This window comes from Tyto alba, unplaced genomic scaffold (assembly GCF_018691265.1).
Source record: "Tyto alba isolate M040663 unplaced genomic scaffold, T.alba_DEE_v4.0 Super-Scaffold_42, whole genome shotgun sequence".
NCBI classification, from domain to species: domain Eukaryota; kingdom Metazoa; phylum Chordata; class Aves; order Strigiformes; family Tytonidae; genus Tyto; species Tyto alba.
In genome coordinates, this window is record NW_024881318.1 from 16,906,638 (window position 1) to 16,927,405 (window position 20,768).

At 40.6% G+C, this 20,768-nt stretch overlaps 1 protein-coding gene across 2 annotated transcripts in view; it reads right to left on the bottom strand.

Annotated features, from left to right (window-relative positions):
* The window catches only part of RANBP3L (RAN binding protein 3 like), a 36,875-nt gene extending 19,589 nt beyond the window's left edge, over positions 1 to 17,286 (bottom strand). Inside the window, exons 1-8 of one of the 2 annotated variants that reach the window (XM_032992233.2) lie at positions 16,355 to 16,916; positions 5,739 to 5,797; positions 5,433 to 5,469; positions 4,747 to 4,818; positions 3,590 to 3,664; positions 2,373 to 2,444; positions 1,587 to 1,723; positions 1,008 to 1,111 (exon numbers count right to left, since the gene is read on the bottom strand). In XM_032992233.2, the coding sequence (XP_032848124.2) occupies positions 1,008 to 1,111; positions 1,587 to 1,723; positions 2,373 to 2,444; positions 3,590 to 3,664; positions 4,747 to 4,818; positions 5,433 to 5,469; positions 5,739 to 5,797; positions 16,355 to 16,607 (809 nt within the window). In that variant the 5' untranslated portion in view covers positions 16,608 to 16,916. Of the gene's footprint in view, positions 1 to 1,007; positions 1,112 to 1,586; positions 1,724 to 2,372; positions 2,445 to 3,589; positions 3,665 to 4,746; positions 4,819 to 5,432; positions 5,470 to 5,738; positions 5,798 to 16,354 lie in introns of both variants that reach the window. The other variant, XM_032992234.2, reaches the window with a different exon arrangement.
* Positions 17,287 to 20,768: the final 3,482 nt, after the last annotated feature.

A 20,768-nucleotide genomic window follows, 5' to 3' on the forward strand; every position in this document is an offset into this window, starting at 1 on the left:
ACCTTTATCTGTGGCCCATCCAGCCCTGAAGAAGACTGGAAAAGACTCCTTTGCAGTTAAAAAACTGCAGTTAACTCCTTCCTGCCCTTTTGGGTACGAGGGGGGAAAGGAGGCAACATCATAAACATATTAACTGTGGCCCTAGTCACTCTGAAATGTCATTCTCTCATTGTAACTCATCCCAAGTGTATTCCTGATGCTCACAACTTCCAGGTAAATAAACCTCATCAACCATCAGCAAGCAATATTAATACTCACAAGACAACCTGCTGGCTAACCACAGACTTAACATTCTCATGAGCCAGTCTCCAGAAAGAGGCAATAGCCCACTTTTGCATCAGTATGAGCTCTTTCAGTGACATACAGAGACAAGGGCATGGGGCCACATTCTAGTTCAAGGAAGTCAGCTTTCTCATGCAGAAATTCTGAAGTCCATGCTAGTCAACCCATCTTCACAAAGATACCACCCTATCATTGTCGTCACAGAAATTCTGACATGTGCAATGAAATAGACCATCAATTGTAGCATTCACCATGTCTTCCAAATCAGTCCTGTATTTTTTTTCTTCACGTCTCCTGTGTCCTATATGCTGACATATTTTGCTAATTCCTGAGTTCATTTGCATCTGTTTATGAGATGCGGTAGCTATGCAATCAGAAGAGAGCTCTCCAAAGGGACACAAAGATAGCTGTAAACATTCAAAACTGGAACATATTTTGAACTGCTAAAACTGCAAGAGATGGCAAACCAGAACAGTTTCTGTCTTGGGGGTTCCTAATGAGAAACAAACTGTCCCACAGAGATTAATTCCCAGCAGGAGTTCATTCCTTATGGTGTAGAGCTCACGTCAGCACTCGCAAATCCTGGCAGCACACACAAACACCAGTGAGCACTGTGTGGGTGTAGACAGCATGGCCTTAATACCGTGTTAGACATATAGTACAAAAAGGGCATGCCATAGGCCAAGTTACAAAATGGTGTAGAAATATAAGAAATAAAAGCTTACAGTGTTGTTTTAGAGCTAGAAAGATTCATGGTAGTAGATGACATCACTGCTGGTTCGGCATTTACTGAGTTCTCTGCTGAGGAATAAGAGCTGTCTTCAGATAGCTAGGAATAATAAAAGCAGATTAATTAGACCAAGCTTATTTTCTGCTATAAACATTTCTGCTAGAAGTCCAGAGTCACTGAGGTATATATATATGCTAGTTGTCAGAGCTTTCTCCAGCTGTGTACTAAACCAATGCCCTTAATCAAAATGCTAAAATGTTACTTTCTAAATAAGCAAAATCCAAAGCTGATTTGCACACAGAACCCTGAGGTCTGAAAGTTGAAACAGCCTGCAAGGAAGAGATGTTTTCTGAAACACAGTCAGCATGAGTTTAACAGTTCACACCATGTCAGTGATCCATTGATTCCACTGAAACTGATACGAGAACTTTCTTGAAAATCATGCAGTGGAATAATCAACTGCTTTAAAACAGCACTGTTTTGCTTTTGGTTTTGGTTTGGTTTTTTGGGTTTGGTTTTTTTTTTTTTTTTTTTTCAGTTTGAGCTCCAAACTTATGTTAGCCAGTAAACTTACTTTTCTCTTTACCTGAACAAGTGCTTCTTTCTTAGTCACTAGAGATACTATAGGATTTTCAGGACAGGTCAGGGCTTGTGGGGGTTGTAAAATGGCAGGTCTGATGACATTCTGCAATTGACTTTGTGACAAGGATCCTTGCAAAATACAGAGACAAAACATTTAAACAGAGACTTTTTCTTCATATCTAATTCACACCTATGTGTCTTGTCTCTATATCTGAAAGCTTCAAAGCATATTTAAATAACACTTATTATTGTTTACTTGCTACATATTCTGAAAAATTGTAATCCTTTCTAAAATACACACTCTGCAGTGACACCAACCTCTGTTATCCTACCAGAATAAAAAGGTAATGCGTTGTATACATAAATACATTTATTTGTATTTATAAACTATATTTGTATTTATATATTTAAATATAACTTTATACTTATATTTACTGCTTTGTATTAGGTTTGTCTTCTAGTATTTCAGATCTAATCCTGTGCCTGCAGACACCAAGAGGGTTCTCCATTGCCTTGTTCAGGAGCAGAGTTATTCAGTTAGAAATGTGAAATTTCACTGTGCAAGGTTATATTCAATCCACTCAGGAATTAAGTAATCAGAGCAGAGGCTCAGCACAGAGCTCAGAGGATACTTACACTGCCAAATAAAACCCCTGTGAACCTCATAAAGATGCATAGCCTATCACTCATCATAGAGAGTTGTCATTTTTGTGTCTTCTGTATCTGTTGAGAACATCTTTGTGGAACTACAGTAAACAAATACTGCAATGACATTTACCTTCTGCACTTTTGATCAAGTCAAGGTTTCTTTGAAGAAGAGCTGAGGTCATGAAAATGTTATTCTTCTTTACTACAGAAGAAGGATTTTAAACTTTAATAATGAGTAATAACAAACTTTAATTATTAATTCAAGTTTCTGTGACTCCTTCCTATTTTGGTAGTACCTGAGCAATATTCCAACCTATCCATCTAAACAAGATCTCCAAGATAACTGTTGTTGTTTCCATTTTACAAGTGGGTAGACAGGCACAGAAATCACCATGGGTTTTCTGGCTATGTCAGAGACAGAATTCTTTTGGATATTAATGGATGTTTTAAACTCATAAAACCCTTCTTTGGCTTTGAAAACCAGGTGCTGCTTGTCTGCAAAAGCTATTGAAATGGCAGTGCTATCTAGTTCAGTCTTAGGCATTTTTAAGCTGAGTAAACGAGGCCCAATAACATGGGAATAAATAAATGTACCCTGCCCTGTTCTGATAAAAAGGCTTTCATACCTTACTATAATGATGGCAATGCACTACTAATGTTTTCACTGTTTTAATAAAGATATCAAATACCAGCCAGAAAGTGATGCCAACCATGAATCATGTCCTGTAAAATGACGCAGCTGAGCTCCACACACAATCACTACTTTTCATTACAGAAAGAGTGTGGTCTGTTGCTATAACAATGCTGTGTCTTCTTAAGATTGTTTAGAAATCCTTTATGCCAATGTTTGTCAAGGACCTGTCTCTGGCAAGAGACACAGACTAGGACTCAAGACCATTCCCTTGTTCCCATTAGTAATAAGTGGGAGAATACTCCCAGGGTCACTGGCTATGTAGAAGACAGGCTTCTAGGATAGAAAAACATATTCTTACAGGAACCATCACCATTAAATTGCAAGCAAACTAATTCACATAATTACTTTAACTCCATTCTTTTTTTTCAAGTATGATTTTTACCACATCGTGTAAATTCCTGTTTGCAAATCATTCAAAGATCCTATCCAGCACTGCAGGATTCCCTAACACCAAATGCAAAAAACATATCTTGTGTTGAACTGCTAGTCCTTCTCCCCAGATAACATCCTAGTCAAATGCACTCCAGCTCTCTCCTGCAGAAAAAGCATTTGTGTACACCTTCTTATTGTAACTAATACCTGATTTTCCACATAAATATTTATCAGTTTTGTTCTTTTATTTTTTTCTTTTCTTTTCTTTTTTTTTAAATTACCTGGCTGGGAGGGAGGGAAGGTGGGAAGGATGGTAAATGAAGTCGATCTCCCCCTTTTCTGAGTGAGAGTTGTATCTGAAAGTATAAGAGACTGAAATTATCATTTGTTTGGAGAAAAAAAAAATAATTTTAAGGTTAGCCTTAAAATTTGATGTCATGCCTTCATTTGCAGTAGAATAAGTTACTATTTACAATCTACCAGCTTTCTGAAGTAGACTGTTAGGTTATGCCTATACTGCTGAATCGGAGAGGGCTCTGAGGCCAAGTGGCACAGCCTGGCTCAGGCACACTGCTTACAGCTAGTCCACTCTGTAACAGCTCTGTCTGGGAGACCGCCAGTTGGAGAGGTTCGAAACAGAACCAAGGAGTAAGCTATCAGTTAAGCAGTACAGACAGTCGAGATCAAACAGTCAAGCTTCCTCCTGCACCCTGCTTTATTTTTTGTTAAGGCATACCTTAAAATTTCTACCATATTTATAATTTTCTGTGTATGATCTCAGTTTAATTTTCATAGTAAACCAAACTTAGCTTATCTCAAATCCTCTTAGCTACATTCAGGTGTGTCACAGGACTAGATAAAACAAAATCCAGTGTACACATATTAATGCCTGAATTCAGACATAACTTTCTGTTCCCATCTGTATGTTAGATAAACACTGTAAAAAACAGATCAGTCCTTCTGCACAGTAGCCACAGTAACTTGTGTGCATTTCCCATTGAAGCAATACACAGTCCTTAAAGGGCCTTCCAGGTCAGCTGTTGGCTGGATGGAAGGAGGGGCGATTCTGGAAACTGCTTTATATTTTCAGGGATTGCCCAGGGAATATGATCTCTTCCACAAACCAGGGATTCTCATTCCTTTCCAGTCCTCATCCGTCCTTGACTGCATGAGCAATTCAAGTAAATGATATGAAACGAACAGATTTTTCACTGCTTCATGTAATATTACCTAAGTATGGAAAATTGATGTATTTGTACTTTAAAAGGGATTTATTGGAAATTACAAACAAGTTTATATCAATGTTTAAGTTTTCATGACTTGCAACATTCCTACAGTGCAGAAACATTTCCTATAACGGGAAAATTCCTTATCTTCTTTACTAGATGAGAATATGGAACTATAGTAATTAAAACATGACTGAAACTAAATGTCATACCTGTGTTAGAGTCAGACTTCTGGAAAGTAAAAGATGATGATCTTGTACGCTTTCTGGAACAACTAATGAAATCTAGAGAAAAGTAAACATAATGTTCTTCAATGACAGACCAGAGAGAGATTTCAGCACTATGTTATGATACTGAGTTAAAACCCTAACGTGATAAATTCTAGGAATGAGTTACAGGAACAGATTTAAGGCAGTACCTAAGAGCACGAGGGCTTTGGAATTTCAGCCAACACCTGACACAAAGCTCTAGGGAGTCTTCTTTATTTCTGCTAAATTTGGGGAACCTAAATCAACCACTTAGAATTAGTTCATAGTCCATCGGTTCAGAAGACATTAAGAATGAGAAGTTACATTATAATGTAGCCCAAACAAACAGAAAAGGGCAGAGAGACACTCATAGAGCTGATGAATATATTTGGCCACTTTTCAGGGCTTCTGGAGTTTGGCTTTCTGGTAAATATGAGAGGTAAGATGGAAGAACTCTTGCGGTAAGACAGGTACATATCTATTGGGACATAATAGGTGGCTCTACAACCCACATAGTACTCTTAGTCTACTAACAGGGATGTGTCCCTGTGCACACAAAGTAAGGGTCCAAACACTATTTTCACAGGCAACAGTCAGACCTATAAATAACCCAACGTATTATTATAGTATTTCAATGAGGTGTTTATTACCGTTTCCAGCTTTGCAAACTGGGTCTTCTGCAGGCCGCTAGAAAAAAAAAAAAAAAGTGTGGAAAAGTCAAGGAGAATAGAACAGCCATTTTCCAGACCAGGACAGAAAATATATCAATCCAGCATATATGCATTAAAAACAGTCTTGTTTCTAGTTTCTACTCTTCCTTGTTCTATTTTAAGACTATTTATTACAAGTCTTAGCCTGGGCTAAAATATTTCATTACTGCTGGGATTACTGTCTACAGAATCTCAGCATTTTTTATCTATTATGAAAAAAAAAAAAAAGAAAAAAAAGCTTTTTACCTTCAAAGGACGGTCTTTCTTTTCAAAAACAAATGTTGGCTGGGCAAGCACTGATCTTTCTGGAAAAGAGAAGAGGTCATGTTTAATAACAATTCTGTAATAGGACATCTCACCCACAGTTCTCAAAGTGCTGTGCAATCACAAACAGGACTTTATCCTTTTATTACAGCAGAGGAAAATATAGAGCTGCAGTGATGTACAGCACAGTCCATACATAAAAAAATAAAGCTAATGTGTGAGTTTTGCCTAACTAGATGCCACAGGATTTGGTGTCATATTTTTTTACACTTCTTTTAGTTAAAAAGAACATTAAAGTTCTTTTAGCTTTTACAAACAACATCTGCCATGCTTTAAGAACAAGGGCGAACAGCAGCTTTGATTCTCAGAAAAGTGCAAGGATGTGAAATGCTAAATGATCCCAAAAAGCAAAGCAAGGAAATGTGGTACACTTGATCTCTCAGCTACATTCACACTTCCCATTCTTTAGGCTTCAGCTAAGTGAATGCCTAGTGTCAGTTTTAATGTGTGGGTATGATATATAAACGTATGAAGTTCTGTAGAGCAAATTCTACTCTCGGGCATATCTCTGCATTTCTGAGGTATGACCAAAACCAACTTTGGATCCATGTAGGTTGTTTTTGTTTTTTTGTTTTCTTTTTTTTTGTTTTTTTAATTAAACATATTTCAGCATATAGTTGTCTCACATCAAATTTTATGATGATACAGCATTCTCTCATCTTACATGACTTCTTCAGGCTACTTACTTTGCTAAGAATGAGACCTTCACAACCTGTGCAACACTAATGGACTAACTTTGGTTGTCAGTGTAAATTAAGAAATTGTTTTCACCAATAACACGAACTAGTGACACATTTATTATGCGAACAAATGGCACAATTAAAGAGCAAAGAAGTAGACACAAATTGAATTTTTTAGACCATCACATACAGGAATCACCTCATGCTAGCTTGAGGTGTCTGTCACATGCAGTCAAATAGAAACAATCAGCTTCTGATCATAAGCATATTTTAGTTGTGTACATTACGTGATTAATTTATGCATTTATTTCTCTCTATGGGTGATAAGGACAAATAGGGTGACTACTGAGCTATGTGACTGGACTTTGGCCAGAGCAATCCCACATTTGATATCTTGTTAATTGACATTTGACAGAATATTTATCATGTACCCACCGTTTTTATAACAGGGGCTTCCTCTGATTTATGTTAAGAAGTTTACCTGTTCAACAAATATGTCTATGTGAAAATATATGGATCAACATTTTTATCTTGGCTTGCACATTTGTCTGTAACCAAATCACTCTAGCATTGGTATCAAATACTTAAAGGTTTAATAAAACAAATATCAACCTATCATGGAGGAGTTAAAATTACTAAATAAATATATATTCAACAGTCAAGAAAAAAGTAAGCATTGTTAAAATAAGTCTGTGTGTACGTAAATTGGGGCAAGAAGCATGACTCCAACCCAGTGATATGCAGTCATAGCAGTAATAACTAATACAATTTTGCTTTTGTTGAAGTTAATTTTACATTCACTTGGGCATTATGTGTGTGCGAATGACTGAATTTAGCAAACTTGGCTTGCTTTGCAATGAAGGTCTGGTTTGTCCTTAATAGAAAAAACAGAAAAAAGTTCACATTGTTCAACTTCAAAAAAGATAACTCTGTCGATGAAAGTTGAAGAAAATTTCCTTAATCTAGTTGCAGCTGGGGCTCTGCAGCACAGCATGAGATGAAGCAATTCCACTTCTATTCACTAGAGGGGAGTGACACTCATAAACAATAGTATTTCACTGAAGTATGATTTATTCAATACAACAGGATTTTTTACTTGTATTCTTGTATTCTTATTGAATGATGGAAAAATACAATAATTAAAGCATGACTGTAGAAATATTCTCCACAGCACCTCTCAAAACTCAGAAGCTAGCAATATTTTTAAAGGTACATTTACTACTCCAAAGCATGGAATTAGCAAAGAGTGAATTGCTGTAAAAAAGAAACTGACTCTTTATCACAGAGTTAACTTTTGCTGGAGTTAAGAGGCTGTAGGTAGTTTGAAGAATTAGGAAAGTTTGCTACAACTTAAGCAACAAAATAATTCCAGCAATAGTTTAAAACCCAGAAGTTGCCAAAGAAAAATTTGTAACTGGTTGATTACCACCAGAAGCAATGGAAGCTAGGGTATAATGATACCTCTTAAAGATAAATAAGCATATTTTGGTTTTGTAGCAAATGTAAAAGATGCATCCCATCAACTGCTTTTGAGCCAAAGGGAAAACTTTCTTGCCGTCTGTAGATTTAGTCAGAAGTTACTGATGCTGTCATGAATATTTATCATTTTTATGGTTCTGTATTACTTCCACCCAAATCAAGAAAACCTTTTTGTAATTTCTGATGAGTATTTCATGTAGCTCTTAAGTAGTATCTTCACTCCGCCATCAGGCCACTCACAACAGTGTTTTAAAAATATATGTATGTTAACTACGTATGTATCCTATGCATCCATTTCTAATTACATTTTAAACTTCTCAGATATTCAAGCACAAAATATCTGCAGCTGATCCCACAGAAAAAGCAATGCAGAATTACTTGTGGCTGTAACACACGGTGATCAAGGAGTTACCACAATTGTGTCAACATACTAATTTTAACACTGGTGAGCAATTTTGCATTTCTCTCCTTTGCTTTCTTTGCTAAGGCTGCTGCTGACAGGGTGGATGGCTGCATGCTGGGAGAAGGAGAAGCCCTTCTACACCCTCCTCTCCTAGCAGCAGTGGGTGCCCCAGCTGGGCTGCGCCTGACGCCGTCCCAGGGAAGGGGCAGCAGCAGCCAACGCCGGGCACCCGCAGATGTGGAGGGTCGGGAACAGGGTAGGCTGGAGCCACCCCTCCTCCTCGCCACCAACAGCATTCAGACAGACACAGGCTGGCTAGTGCCTGGTTAACACTGGGCCGCTCCAGCCCTCAGTAGCTTGGTACTTGTGTATCAAAGAGACTGTTGGAAAAGTTACCAGAAGAACCTGCCAAATGGACTGCCTCTGGCTGCAGGGACTGGAACAATCCACCAAGATCAGCCAAGAGTCCAGACACAGGACCCTGCAGTCTGCCTGTGAATTATCTATCACCACAGATTGGGCTCTCTTTTCCACACCACAGTTCCCCTGAAGCTGCTGAATTAGAAAGGTCTTGGCCTAATGCTTGCTGCATTCAGAGTTCAAAATAAGCCCTTGCCCAGAAGACACATTAGAAATCTTCAGTTCTCTTGTTTGAGATCTTGCCTGCGTGGCCTCCTGGCTCCAGCCTCCTGTCCTGCACAGCAGCACTGTCAAACGTGCCCTGACCGGAGCTCCCCGACACGGAAGGCACTCAGCTCTCAGGCCTGGTGCCTGCTCTGCTCTGCTTTACTCATCCAGCACAGGCACCCCCGCTCCATCCCTCTGCTCAGTACTCTGCCTAGCACTGTACCTGCAGGCAACTGGCAAATTATGGCTGTTCATATGCCCAGATGGAGACCGCATTTATAGAGTTCTGTTTGAAAAAAAATACAAAGGTGTATTTTGGGAAAAATAGTTGCTGGCTGCTGCCTAAGCCTAGGAATCACTAGTCAGAATGGCATGCAAGAAATAATATAAAATCACTTTCAGCATTGTATCTCAAAAGCCAGCATTGTACATCAAGTGTATGGGTCCTTCAGCCTTTGCTGTGAAATTCCACTCTTCACTTTTATTGCAATTGCTTTTGCTAAACCTGTAGAAACTTCACAAAATATATACGTTTAAAAATAAGTGGGACACTGATGGTTTTGAAAATTTTAGAGTTGTTGTTATTATTATTCCACCTTGCCCAGAGAACACATAAATGATCCTTAACTTTTGAGGGCTAAGGACATAGTAGGGAGAATATAAGCCCAAAATTCTCTCCAATTTTCAGGCAGTCATATGCCTGGAGTAGTATGTTGACAGTGGCTGACAGTCATATGGCTCTACTCCTCCCAAAGCAAATCAAAAAAACCTTCAAATCTTTAAGAAGGTAAGATAAGAAGTTGTGATCTCAATAAGAGTTTTTTACTTCTGACTTTTAAACAGTCAATTATTATATTTTCATATTGAAAAGAAAATAAATCCTGTTGCATCTTCACCATTACCAAACTTGCCAGAAGTCTGAAAACATTTTAATTCATATTCATAACAAAAATTTCCACAGTTTTGTATCTAAAGTTAGGAACCTACAGCTATAAAAAATAACAATAGCATATTTTATATCACTTGGGATGACTGACTCCAGTGAAAGTTGTAAGTGTCCATCAAATCTACAAATCAAACTGATTTTATATATGCATTAAAGTGCTAAAATGCAGGCATCAGAGTTTGACAGCAATTACAGTTCTTATATGTGGATCTTATTTTTCTCCTCCAGTCTTAGCAATGTATACTAGTATAGAAAGGAAGTGCAGAAGCTGTTTTTCTCATACAAATCTGTGTTCTGTTCAAACTGATTTAATTGTTTAGTGACCCCCTTTACCTAATTAGAAAACTGAGTAAGGAATTAGGCTTTCTGTGGTGTCAGAGGCGTGCAACATTACCTAGATATCTTTAATTCTTGATCAGGGACTAGACAATACCTTCTTCAGGGAATAGCCAGTCAGTGTTGAAGAAAGGTATAAATACTTTTCCAGTAAATTAACATAATACCTTACAAAATGTAGACACTTTACATGGTGTTCTGCTTTTCTGCTTTGTATTAGATTTTAAAATTAGGCTTAACTGAGAGCCATATGAAAAACTGTAATTTTAAGTATTTTTCCAGAGAGCTGGAAATAGGTGTTTTTTATTCTATTTGTCAATAGAGTGCCACAGACAAGTTAGGTGGCAGGATTCTCATGTCTCTGCTGTTTCTTTCAACAGTTTCATACAGAGAATTTCTTTAAAGGCCTAATGCCAATCCATCGGATTTTGCCTGAGCTTCTACTATTCCCACAACTTTATATGTTATTTGTATAGCTCTTTACAAATAACTGCCAATCTGGCAATCAGATATTTTAGATTGGCTTAGCTACAGAACTGAATCCTTCACACAAAACCTGAAATAAAACTCACTCAGTAGTTCATAGCTGACAACAAAGATGTAACATTGATAATAAAAGCTGACTTGTAAAAAATAACATTTTTCTCATAATTCCTTAAATTAAAATAACAACTTGTACCTCTTTGGTATTTATAGCAATCCCATTTGCACCGCATAGGAAAACTTTAAATTCCAAAATAGAAACTACAATTTTTACTTTACACATGTATCAGGTTTACGTGTCAAGGTTTTAGTAGTAGGGCGGCTACAGGGTTGGATTCTGAGAGAAGCTGCTAGAAGCTTCCCCTGTGTCTGATGGAGCCAGTATCAGTTGGCTCCAAGACAGACCTGCTGCTGGCCAAGGCTGAGCCCATGAGAGATGGCGGTAGTGCCTCTGGGATAACACATTTAAGAAGAGGGAGGAAACCTGGGCAACCACAGCTGGAGAGAGGAGTGAGAATGTGTGAGAGAAACAACTCTGCAGACACCCAGGTCAGTGAAGAAGGAAGGGGAGGAGGTGCTCCAGGCACCAGAGCAGAGATTCCCTGGCATCTTGTGGTGAAGACCATGGTGAGGCAGGCTGTGTCCCTGCAGCTCGTGGAGGACCCCACGCCAGAGTAGGGGGATGCCCGAAGGAGGTTGTGACCCCATGGGAAGCCCACGCTGGAGCAGGGTCCTGGCAGAACCTGTGGCTCTGTGGAGAGAGGAGCCCATGCTGGGGCAGGTTTTTTGGCAGGACTGGTGACCCCACGGGGGACCCATGCTGGAGCAGTTCATGAAGAGCTGCAGGCCATGGGAAGGACTCATGTTGGAGGACTCTTTGGAGAACAGTGTCCCATGGGAGGGACCCTGTGCTGGAGCAGGGGAAGAGTGTGAGGAGTCGTCCCCCTGAGGAGGAAGGAGCGGCAGAGACAAGGGGTAATAAACTGACCACGAACCCCATTCCCTGTCCCTTTGCACCACTGGTGGGGGTGAGGTAGAGAAATCGGGAGTAAAGTTAAGTCTGGGAAGAAGGGAGGGGAGGGGGGAAGGTGTTTTAAAATTTAGCTTTATTACTTATTATCTTACTCTGATTTGACTGGTGGTGAATTAATGTCCCTGAGCTGAGGGTGTTTTGCCTGTGATGGTAATTGGTGAGTGGTCTCTCTGTCCCTATCTGGACCCATGAGCCTTTTGTTGTGTTCTCTCTCCCCTGTCCAGCTGAGGAGAGGGAGTGATAGAGTGGCTTTGGTGGGCACCTGGCATCCAGCCAGGGTCAACCCACTGAAACAGTAAAAAAAAAAAAAAAAAAAAAAAAAAAAAATCTTAATCAAAGATCCTTTTCTCAAATAGAATGAGATTCTGGAAAATTGTATAATCTTCAAATGATGTCACTGACTTACAAAACCTTGAACTACATTCAGCTTTCCTTCACAACACCCTAGTAAGCGTTATACAACACACAAAAACTACTACATGAAAATTAATAATTAGATTATAATTTGCAAAAATAGAAGCAGAAACACTTCTGCATAGTCTTATAATATAGACTTCTGCATTTTGGTGTTATAAGTTAGATTGCTAGTTCCCAAGTCATAGAACTCAAACCAAATAAAATTAAGCAGTAACAACAAATTCTTGCACGTGACATTGCCATTTTGTTTGTTTCGTATTCAAATTAGCTCAATGGGAACATGTAATTGGGAAAAATGTTGAGAAGAAAAGTAGATTTACTATAACTTCAGTTGGTACATCCCCAGAGGTTTTACATTTCATGTTACTTTTAGTTTTACATTACTAAAATACTAAGAAAAAATCCTAAGGGAGAGCTTTGCTTCTGCTATTTATAAATATATGCTGTTTACAGCTATTACTTGAAAAAAACACTAAGACAAAATACTGCGCTTGGTATTTTGTGGCATTATACCTGAAGAAAAATAAAGCAACAAAGGACTAGCATGTAAGGGGAAGACATGGATCCAGAAATTAGTATAGTTCCATTTAAAATAAAGGAATTATTTTGACTATGCTAGCTGATGATCTGTCCATTAACATGTTGCTTCAAGGAGCATCAGAACTACACTATGTATTAATATGAATAATTTTTGTTCAATATGCTGGAAAAACACAGGAAACTACCTATATGTCAGATAACAAAACTGCGCTAGCAGGCAGAAGAGAAATACATATAGTGAAAATATGCAGTGGGACAAATCAACAAAATATTTTGTTATCCAAGCTTAAACTCATGATTAAATATTGTTTATGAATTTTGATACAAAAAGGCATCTGTTAGTATTTACAGAGATGGACCATTTCACCTAAAAAGAGGTTAAAAAATAGTAAAATCCTTCTGGCTAAGTACAGGACTTGCCAAACCTGCAGTAGAACCACGGTTTCTGGTTTATAAATACTCACTGAACTTTGCAACATAAAATAGAGCCAGTTCACAGCCAAGCGATAGCGCGAGGCTGCCAGCCAACATCTCAGGTCCATCAGTGACCTCACTACGTAAGTCAGGCTTCCCTCTGCCAAAACTTAAATAAAGAAGGTGACACAAGGCAAAATGGGGATGTCCTAGAACAGTACTTTAGGCACCCAACTTGATAAAACCGACCAACTGTAAGATGTACTGAAAAAGCTTTTGAAAATCTCACATTGCTGATCCAGAGTAACAGGTCTGTTTCTGGAAGCACTGAGAAGTTGAGAACTCCAGTATGATTCACACGCACTGTTGGCCGCTCAGCACCTTTGAAAAATCAGCTAATTTATTTAAGACTCTAAATATGGACCTGCAAAACTACTTTCGGATTCCCGTTTATCACCCTTCAAGCTTTTGATTTCTGCTTATGAAGTATATTCTGTACTTTCTTGGACAACTCCCTTAAAAATTAAGATCAGCTTTAATGCCAGGATGACACAATTTTCCAAGCAAATTTACTTTTGTTTGTTTGTTTAAGACATTGTGAGAAGATCGATTAATTCATTTCCATCTAAATCCATTATACATACATGGAGGGGTTTTTTAACTGTAACCATTAAAAACAAAGTGGGAAAATAAAACAGGGTCATAAATCAAATTAAATTCTAATCTGGTCAAATCTCTGATGCTAATCAGAGGTGTTTTCCATATGCAGAGGTACCAGAGACCCATGTTGCTATACAGGCTTTCAAGTTCAGTATCTTAGTCATACTTCCAGACTTGTAAGCTAATTGAATTTTTTCTTTTAGAATGATTTTCTATTGAAGAGTGTCAGTGAATCAATAAATTTGTAACAAGTTCTCCTGAATCCTGATTTTCAAAAAATGTCCAAAGCCATGCTGAGGTGTTTTATGGGAAGGAATAGTTTCAACATTATTAAAATAAAGTACTTCATATTAAGGTGAAATTTTAGACAAAGCATTTCACTTTTTGAAAAGCAAAGTTGTTGAAAATTTTATTTCTAGACAACTTAAGCATATACAACAGATATCTGGCCACAGGCAATGCTTGCTACAGAAGTGACCGTCCTTTACTGACCCATGAATAGATTGCTGAACACAGCACTACATGCTGTTAAAACACTCTGTATTAACTATGAAGTGTACATTGCCTATCTTCAGTTCAAATCACATCCTGTAAATACAATTTGGGAAACTGATAAATAACTTCACACATCCCTGTTTGGATCAACAGACAGTACATCATCAAAGAAGAGAGTTTCCATTTTCATCGTACTCAGAAAGTGGAAAGGAAAAGTTCATCCAACTCACTACTGCAAAGTAAAACTTCTGGAAAAATTTGTCCTAGGACAGCTTTACTCGGCTCTTAAGACTCCAATCTTGCACAGTCTTTGTCATACTAATAGTTCATAACCCATATAAATAATTTTACTGTCACCAGTGAGACCAGAGAAAGAATTCTTCATCCAGGCACAGTTGTGCAGAATCCAGCCCTAACTTTTTAAGGCATGTTCCCCCTCTGTTCAGTCACTCTTCTCAATGCTACAGATTCTAAGTACACTTTTCTTGATTAGTGTGGAAAGGGTTCTTTTACCCAAACAATTCCACTGTGAGTTTATAGCATGCCATGTGAGATTTTAAAATTAACATATTTCTCATCAGCCATAAAAACTCAACCTGCAAAAGTGTTTATAAATACAGCATATGTCACACTCATTCATCTCTGTAGAACAGTTTTCATCTTTATATGGGCAAGATGTAAATAGGCACTAAACAAGAAAAAAAAAAAAACAACCAAAAAAAAAAAAAAACAAAAAAACAAAAAAAAACCTACCCCAGCAATACTTTTACACAATTTCTGAGATAAATTAAACCCAGTTGGCTTTGCTTCAAACATTAGAGTGAAGAAAGTATTTCTAGGAGTCTCTTCACTACAATATAATTCTAGCAGTGATGCAATGACAGAAGTAACTGTGTCACTAGACCAGCAGGGCTATGAGAAACTATGTAACCAAAAATTGCTTCATAAACACTGAAACTTCTAACATCCTAGTGCTCAGCATTTTTAATCTATCATTAAAACCTGTAAAATACTAAATGCAGAGGCAATAAAATTCATAGGCATATAAAGCTTTACCGTTCTCAGGACATTGTACCAACATTAAATTTCATAAGTCCCTACATAGTAGCAGGGAAGTAACACTGGGGTTTTGTGTGCAGAAATTGAACTATACAGGTAATAAGACCATGATCCAACAACACTCACACATCCTTAAATTTTTGGCATGTAAGTAAATTGCACTATGTGTGCTCAACACTAAGCACAAGTTGAAAGGCTTGTTGGCTCATAAATTAGCCCAAGAACTCTAAACTGTATGAGTCATAGCCTCAGGTTTAGACCTTGAAAGTGCATGCTTCCTTTTGCTGTTTTGGGTTCATTCAACAGCCTGTATGGTAAAACATGGTTGATGGCATCATCTGCAAAATGTCCTTAATAGTAGCACTTGTTTCTTTATGCATCCCCTTAAAAAAATTTTACAATTACAATTTCATATAAATCATTCTCAGTTCTTGACCCTCTTCACTACCTAGATGATAGAGGATTTTCCTGTCCACCTCAGTAGCCAGGCATCTCTCTGAGGAGCTGGACTGGGCCAGTTCTGCTCTCAGTGCCCAGGTGTGCAAGTCAAGGCAGGAACGGCCAGGAAAGAGAGCGCGGTTCCCGGGAACAGCCAGGAAAGTGAGTGCTGTTCCCACCTGCTCTCAGGCCCAGCATTTGAGAAAGCTGCAGAAAGTTTAAATTACAGGGGAGTCAACACTCTTAGAAACACAAAGAGACCACTTTGGGGTGCTCTACAAGTAAAACCCCAAACCTACACTATCTGGTAGCGTCTGTTCTTCAGCTAAAATACAAATTGGAGACTCCTGACAGATTACCACTAAAAACTTACAACAAAGAAACTACAACCAGTCAAGCTCTTGTTTAGCATCCCCCACGACACTGTTCCCAAGCTGGCACATTCTTTGTGCTTCTCCCATTCCGCAGAAACCTCCTTGCAGGGTGAACGCGGGAGACATGCAGAAGATATTAGCCAACAAAACCTACCTGCACAGAACTCCCCCTTGGGATTTAAGTTGCCACTACGGGATCCGGGGAGCCTGCCGCTGCTCTGTTCTTGCAGGCTAGCAGCTTGGTGGCGAGCCTGGGCGTCATCGGGCAGGTCTCTTCTTTTGGGGAGGTTAGGCTTAGCCTTCACATCGTGCCCGCATCTGACCGAGACGTCATAGCCTGCACAGGAGTGCCGTATACCTGCATATAAAACATTCCCCTTGCAGGCAGGAATTGGCTGGTTTCTCATTATGAGGTCCTCAGAAGTACCTTTATATATATATATATATGTGTAATCATATATATATATATTTCATAAATGCAAGCCGCAGTTGGGTCTAGAGCTATGAATTTATTCTTATCAGCTGTTCCCTAGGCCACCCCCCGCCGCCTCAGCCGTAGTCAGGCGAGGCCCGGGACGAGCCGCCCCAGCAGCCGCCCCCGAACGGGCAGCGCTTCAGCCGAGCGAGGAGCGGCGGCGGCCCGGCGGGGCCAGCGACCGGCAGCCCGGGGCCAGCGACCGGCAGCCCGGGGCCAGCGACCGGCAGCCCGGGGCCAGCGACAGCGGGGATATGTAAAGCCGGGCAGCCTAACGTAAGAGGGCGGGCGGGGAAGCGGCCGGAGGGGCTGCGCGGGGCGTTCCCCGGCACCGGAGGAGAGCGGGCGGGTGCGGGGGGTGGGCTGGAGGCGGGGGGGGGGTGTTCAGCCCGGGGTGGGCGCGGGCGGGGAGGGCCGGGGCCGCCCGCCACCCGCTCTGCGGGGCGGGGTCTGCGGGACCGCAGCTCCCCGGCTCTGCACCGGTGCCGCCAGCCCGGCCGGCCGAGGCGGAGGGCGGCGGGGGCTCGGCAGACGCCTTGGATGGCTTGTTGGGGGCCGGGACCCGGGCCTGGGGGTCAGAGCTCTGCCGGCCGGTGCTGCACCCCCGCCAGCACCCCCGTAGCACCTCCCGTAGCACCCCCCGCCAGCACCCCCGCCAGCACCCCCCGCCAGCACCCCCTCCAGCACCCCCCGCCAGCACCCCCCGCCAGCACCCCCCCGCCAGCACCCCCTCCAGCACCCCCCGCCAGCACCCCCTCCAGCACCCCCCGCCAGCACCCCCTCCAGCACCCCCCGCCAGCACCCCCCGCCAGCACCCTCTCCAGCACCCCCTCCAGCACCCCCGCCAGCACCCCCCGCCAGCACCCCCAGCCAGCACCCCCGCCAGCACCCCCCGCCAGCACCCCCCCGCCAGCACCCCCTCCAGCACCCCCCGCCAGCACCCCCTCCAGCACCCCCCGCCAGCACCCCCCGCCAGCACCCTCTCCAGCACCCCCGCCAGCACCCCCCGCCAGCACCCCCTCCAGCACCCCCCGCCAGCACCCCCCGCCAGCACCCTCTCCAGCACCCTCTCCAGCACCCCCCGCCAGCACCCCCTCCAGCACCCCCGCCAGCACCCCCGCCAGCACCCCCCGCCAGCACCCTCTCCAGCACCCTCTCCAGCACTCCCCGCCAGCACCCCGGCTTGCTCCCGGCGCCGCAGATGCCGCCTGTGTCCGGCCGAAATGCGACGTCCCGTGAAAATGCGCCCGGTAAAGCCCAGCCCCTAAAACCGGCGGTGCTGCTGCCCTAATCGGCGGTGTCACCCCAAAGGAGCTGTATTTTCCCCTCTAATGGAAGGGTAGGTTTGGCTTAGCAGCTGTCCACTTCGATGCTGCGCTTGGCATCGATTTTTTTTGGCTTTTTGTTTTCAAAAAGAAGACGAAATATCAAGCAAAACAGCCAAGCGCTATGATTATTCCCGAGCTGACATGAACCAAATGCAGTGTCAGTAAAAAAAAAGGTGCTAAGGTCCCCTCCTTCCAGATGCACTGTGCAGCAAGTTTATAAAGCATAGCCCGTGTCTCCTGTTTTTCACATAAATGATAACAGTCCCAAATTCTTCAGTGCAAGTGGGAGCAATTTCAGGCCATTATATTGCAAACCTGCTGCTAAACTGCCTCAAATCTTAATAGTTCAAGACGAAAAGGTAGGAATTTGCTAAAAGTTCATCAGAACCATATGTCTAGTCTAATTTAATTTCTCTGCACAGCCAGTATTGGATGTTTCACAGACAAAGATGCAAGAAGTCCAAGAGCAGGCAGATGTTGAGTAATTTTCTCTCATTAGAACCCCAGTGTGTGTTGGCGTAAATCATGCAGTACGTTGCTTTACCCCTGCTGCAGTACCCCCTGCCTTAACTGTTATTACCAGGTACTTTTGTGAACTCCAATTAAACGTGCAGCCTCTGTCTAAACCTTACTGAACCCTTGACTTCATGGGTGCATTATGTCAGCAAGTTCCGTATTGCCTGACACACTGTTTGCCTTTTTTATTTTGGAAATTTTCAGTTTGACACTACCTTGTTACCGGTATGTGCAACAGTCCTATTCTAGCTTCTGAACAACATTTCCTTGTTTTATACTTTTATCACATACTCTATGAATTTTCTGAAGCAAACTGTTCAAAACTTTTCAATCATTCCTCTGAGAATTGCTCCTGCTTCCATTGCAGCTCTCAAGCCCTGAATTCCCGAACACTCTTCTTTGGACTGAGGTGGCCCATGGTCAGCATTGTGGAAAAGGCAATGGCACAAAGCTGTCCCTGATTTCTCCAGAATTATTTTTCATTCTCTTCCACATGTTTCCTAACTTCTCAGTCAATTTTCTGTCATATTGCAGATTGAACAGAGATGTTACCACACCGTTTAAGGTAATGCTCAATTCCCTTTTTTGAGATTATCAAAGAGTTAATTTAGAATCCCATAACATGTATTTATAAAGGATTTTTTCTTCAAGACAGTAATTTGTCATTAGTATTATGTCATTAGTCATAGTATTTGCCATTTTAATGACTATTCACTTAGTAGGGTGGAAGATTTCTCAGCTTCATCCGTGTCTTCTCTCAACTGACTGGTTTAAATAACTCACTTGCAAATGCTGCTGCTGGATTGTTGGAGGCTTTCCAATTCATCCACACTAGAGGCCTTCATATGAAATCTGTTTTTCATCTCTACTTGATAAAACTAATAATTTATTTCTTCTTTCTCTCCCTATCTCTTAGGTGGCTTTTGAGTCATGTTAATACTTGATCTGATGCCAAGAATATCTAGTTGTGGGCTACCTTTAGACTTACAAATGTCTAAATAATTGACATAACTGTTTTTTTTTAATGTACTACATATTGAATTCTGCCAAATAAATGAATTCTTAGAAACTGAATACTACTAAATTGGTGATACATTTTCTTCTGTGTAGTCATACATAGCAATCTACAGATATTCTAGGTACTCAGAGTTTTTAATTATGCTTACATGGATGCATAGTGTGCTGTATAACCTTACTGTGTACTCCTACAGGATCAAGACCCTTATGCTTTCGGTGAACAATCTGAATAATATGGTGAATAAAGACATAAATCAATGGACCATTTGCATGTTGGAAAATGCTGAGTACTTTCTGTTCCTGATCAATGTGTCTAATAGAGCTTAAAAAATTTTATATATTGTATTGCTAACTTGGATGAGTTGAAAATCTTAATCCTAAGGGCCAGTTTTGGAAGGTCAATTCTAAACAATGGTAAATTAATTTATTTTGAGTGCGGTGATTTTAAGGGCATCTTTCTTGCTCTTTTTGAGCAAGCTTCTGAATTTTGCTTGAGTTGAAGTTGCTTAGTACATCTGAAAATTAGGACATTGTAATTTGACATCAAAATTACCATCTTTTAAAAAACTAGTGTAAAAACCTGGTTTTACTTTTAAAATTAGGGGACTGATACCTCTTTACATATAAAAAATCTGTGAAGGTCATGGAGGTTACCAACAGTTGCAGGAGCCTGAAAATATACTGAGCCTGATGTAATGGTTCTGTTCTTGTTGGGCATTGTTTTGGGTTTTGTTGTGATCAGTGTGAGTTAACCTTCCCCATGACTACTTATTACTGTAAAACCCATTTTAAATAATATAAATAAGTGTATTTAAACACCAAGTGTGGCCAAGTAAAATGTAAGTCTGAGTTTTGAGATGTATGAAATCAAATGTGATTATATACATCAAACATGAGCTTGATTTATAATCTAAAGCACTAGTATCCCAAAACATTTGGAAAACTTGGATCCAAAGGCAGATCATGGTCTCAGCTTTGCAGATGGGGCCAGTTCTTAGTTCAGAGAATATTTTCTTCATGTATGATCTACTTTGGATCACATGACAATTTTATATTTAGGTCTGAAAAATTAAACAATTTAATGGCTGCATTTACAGACATTTTCCTGACTTCCATTTCACCAACTTAATTGAGAAACTGTGCATTGCTCCAGCTTAGCCTAAAGTTTGGCCCACACTTGTTCAAAACAATTACAAATATTAGAATGGATTAGTTGAACTTAGTTGAGTTGA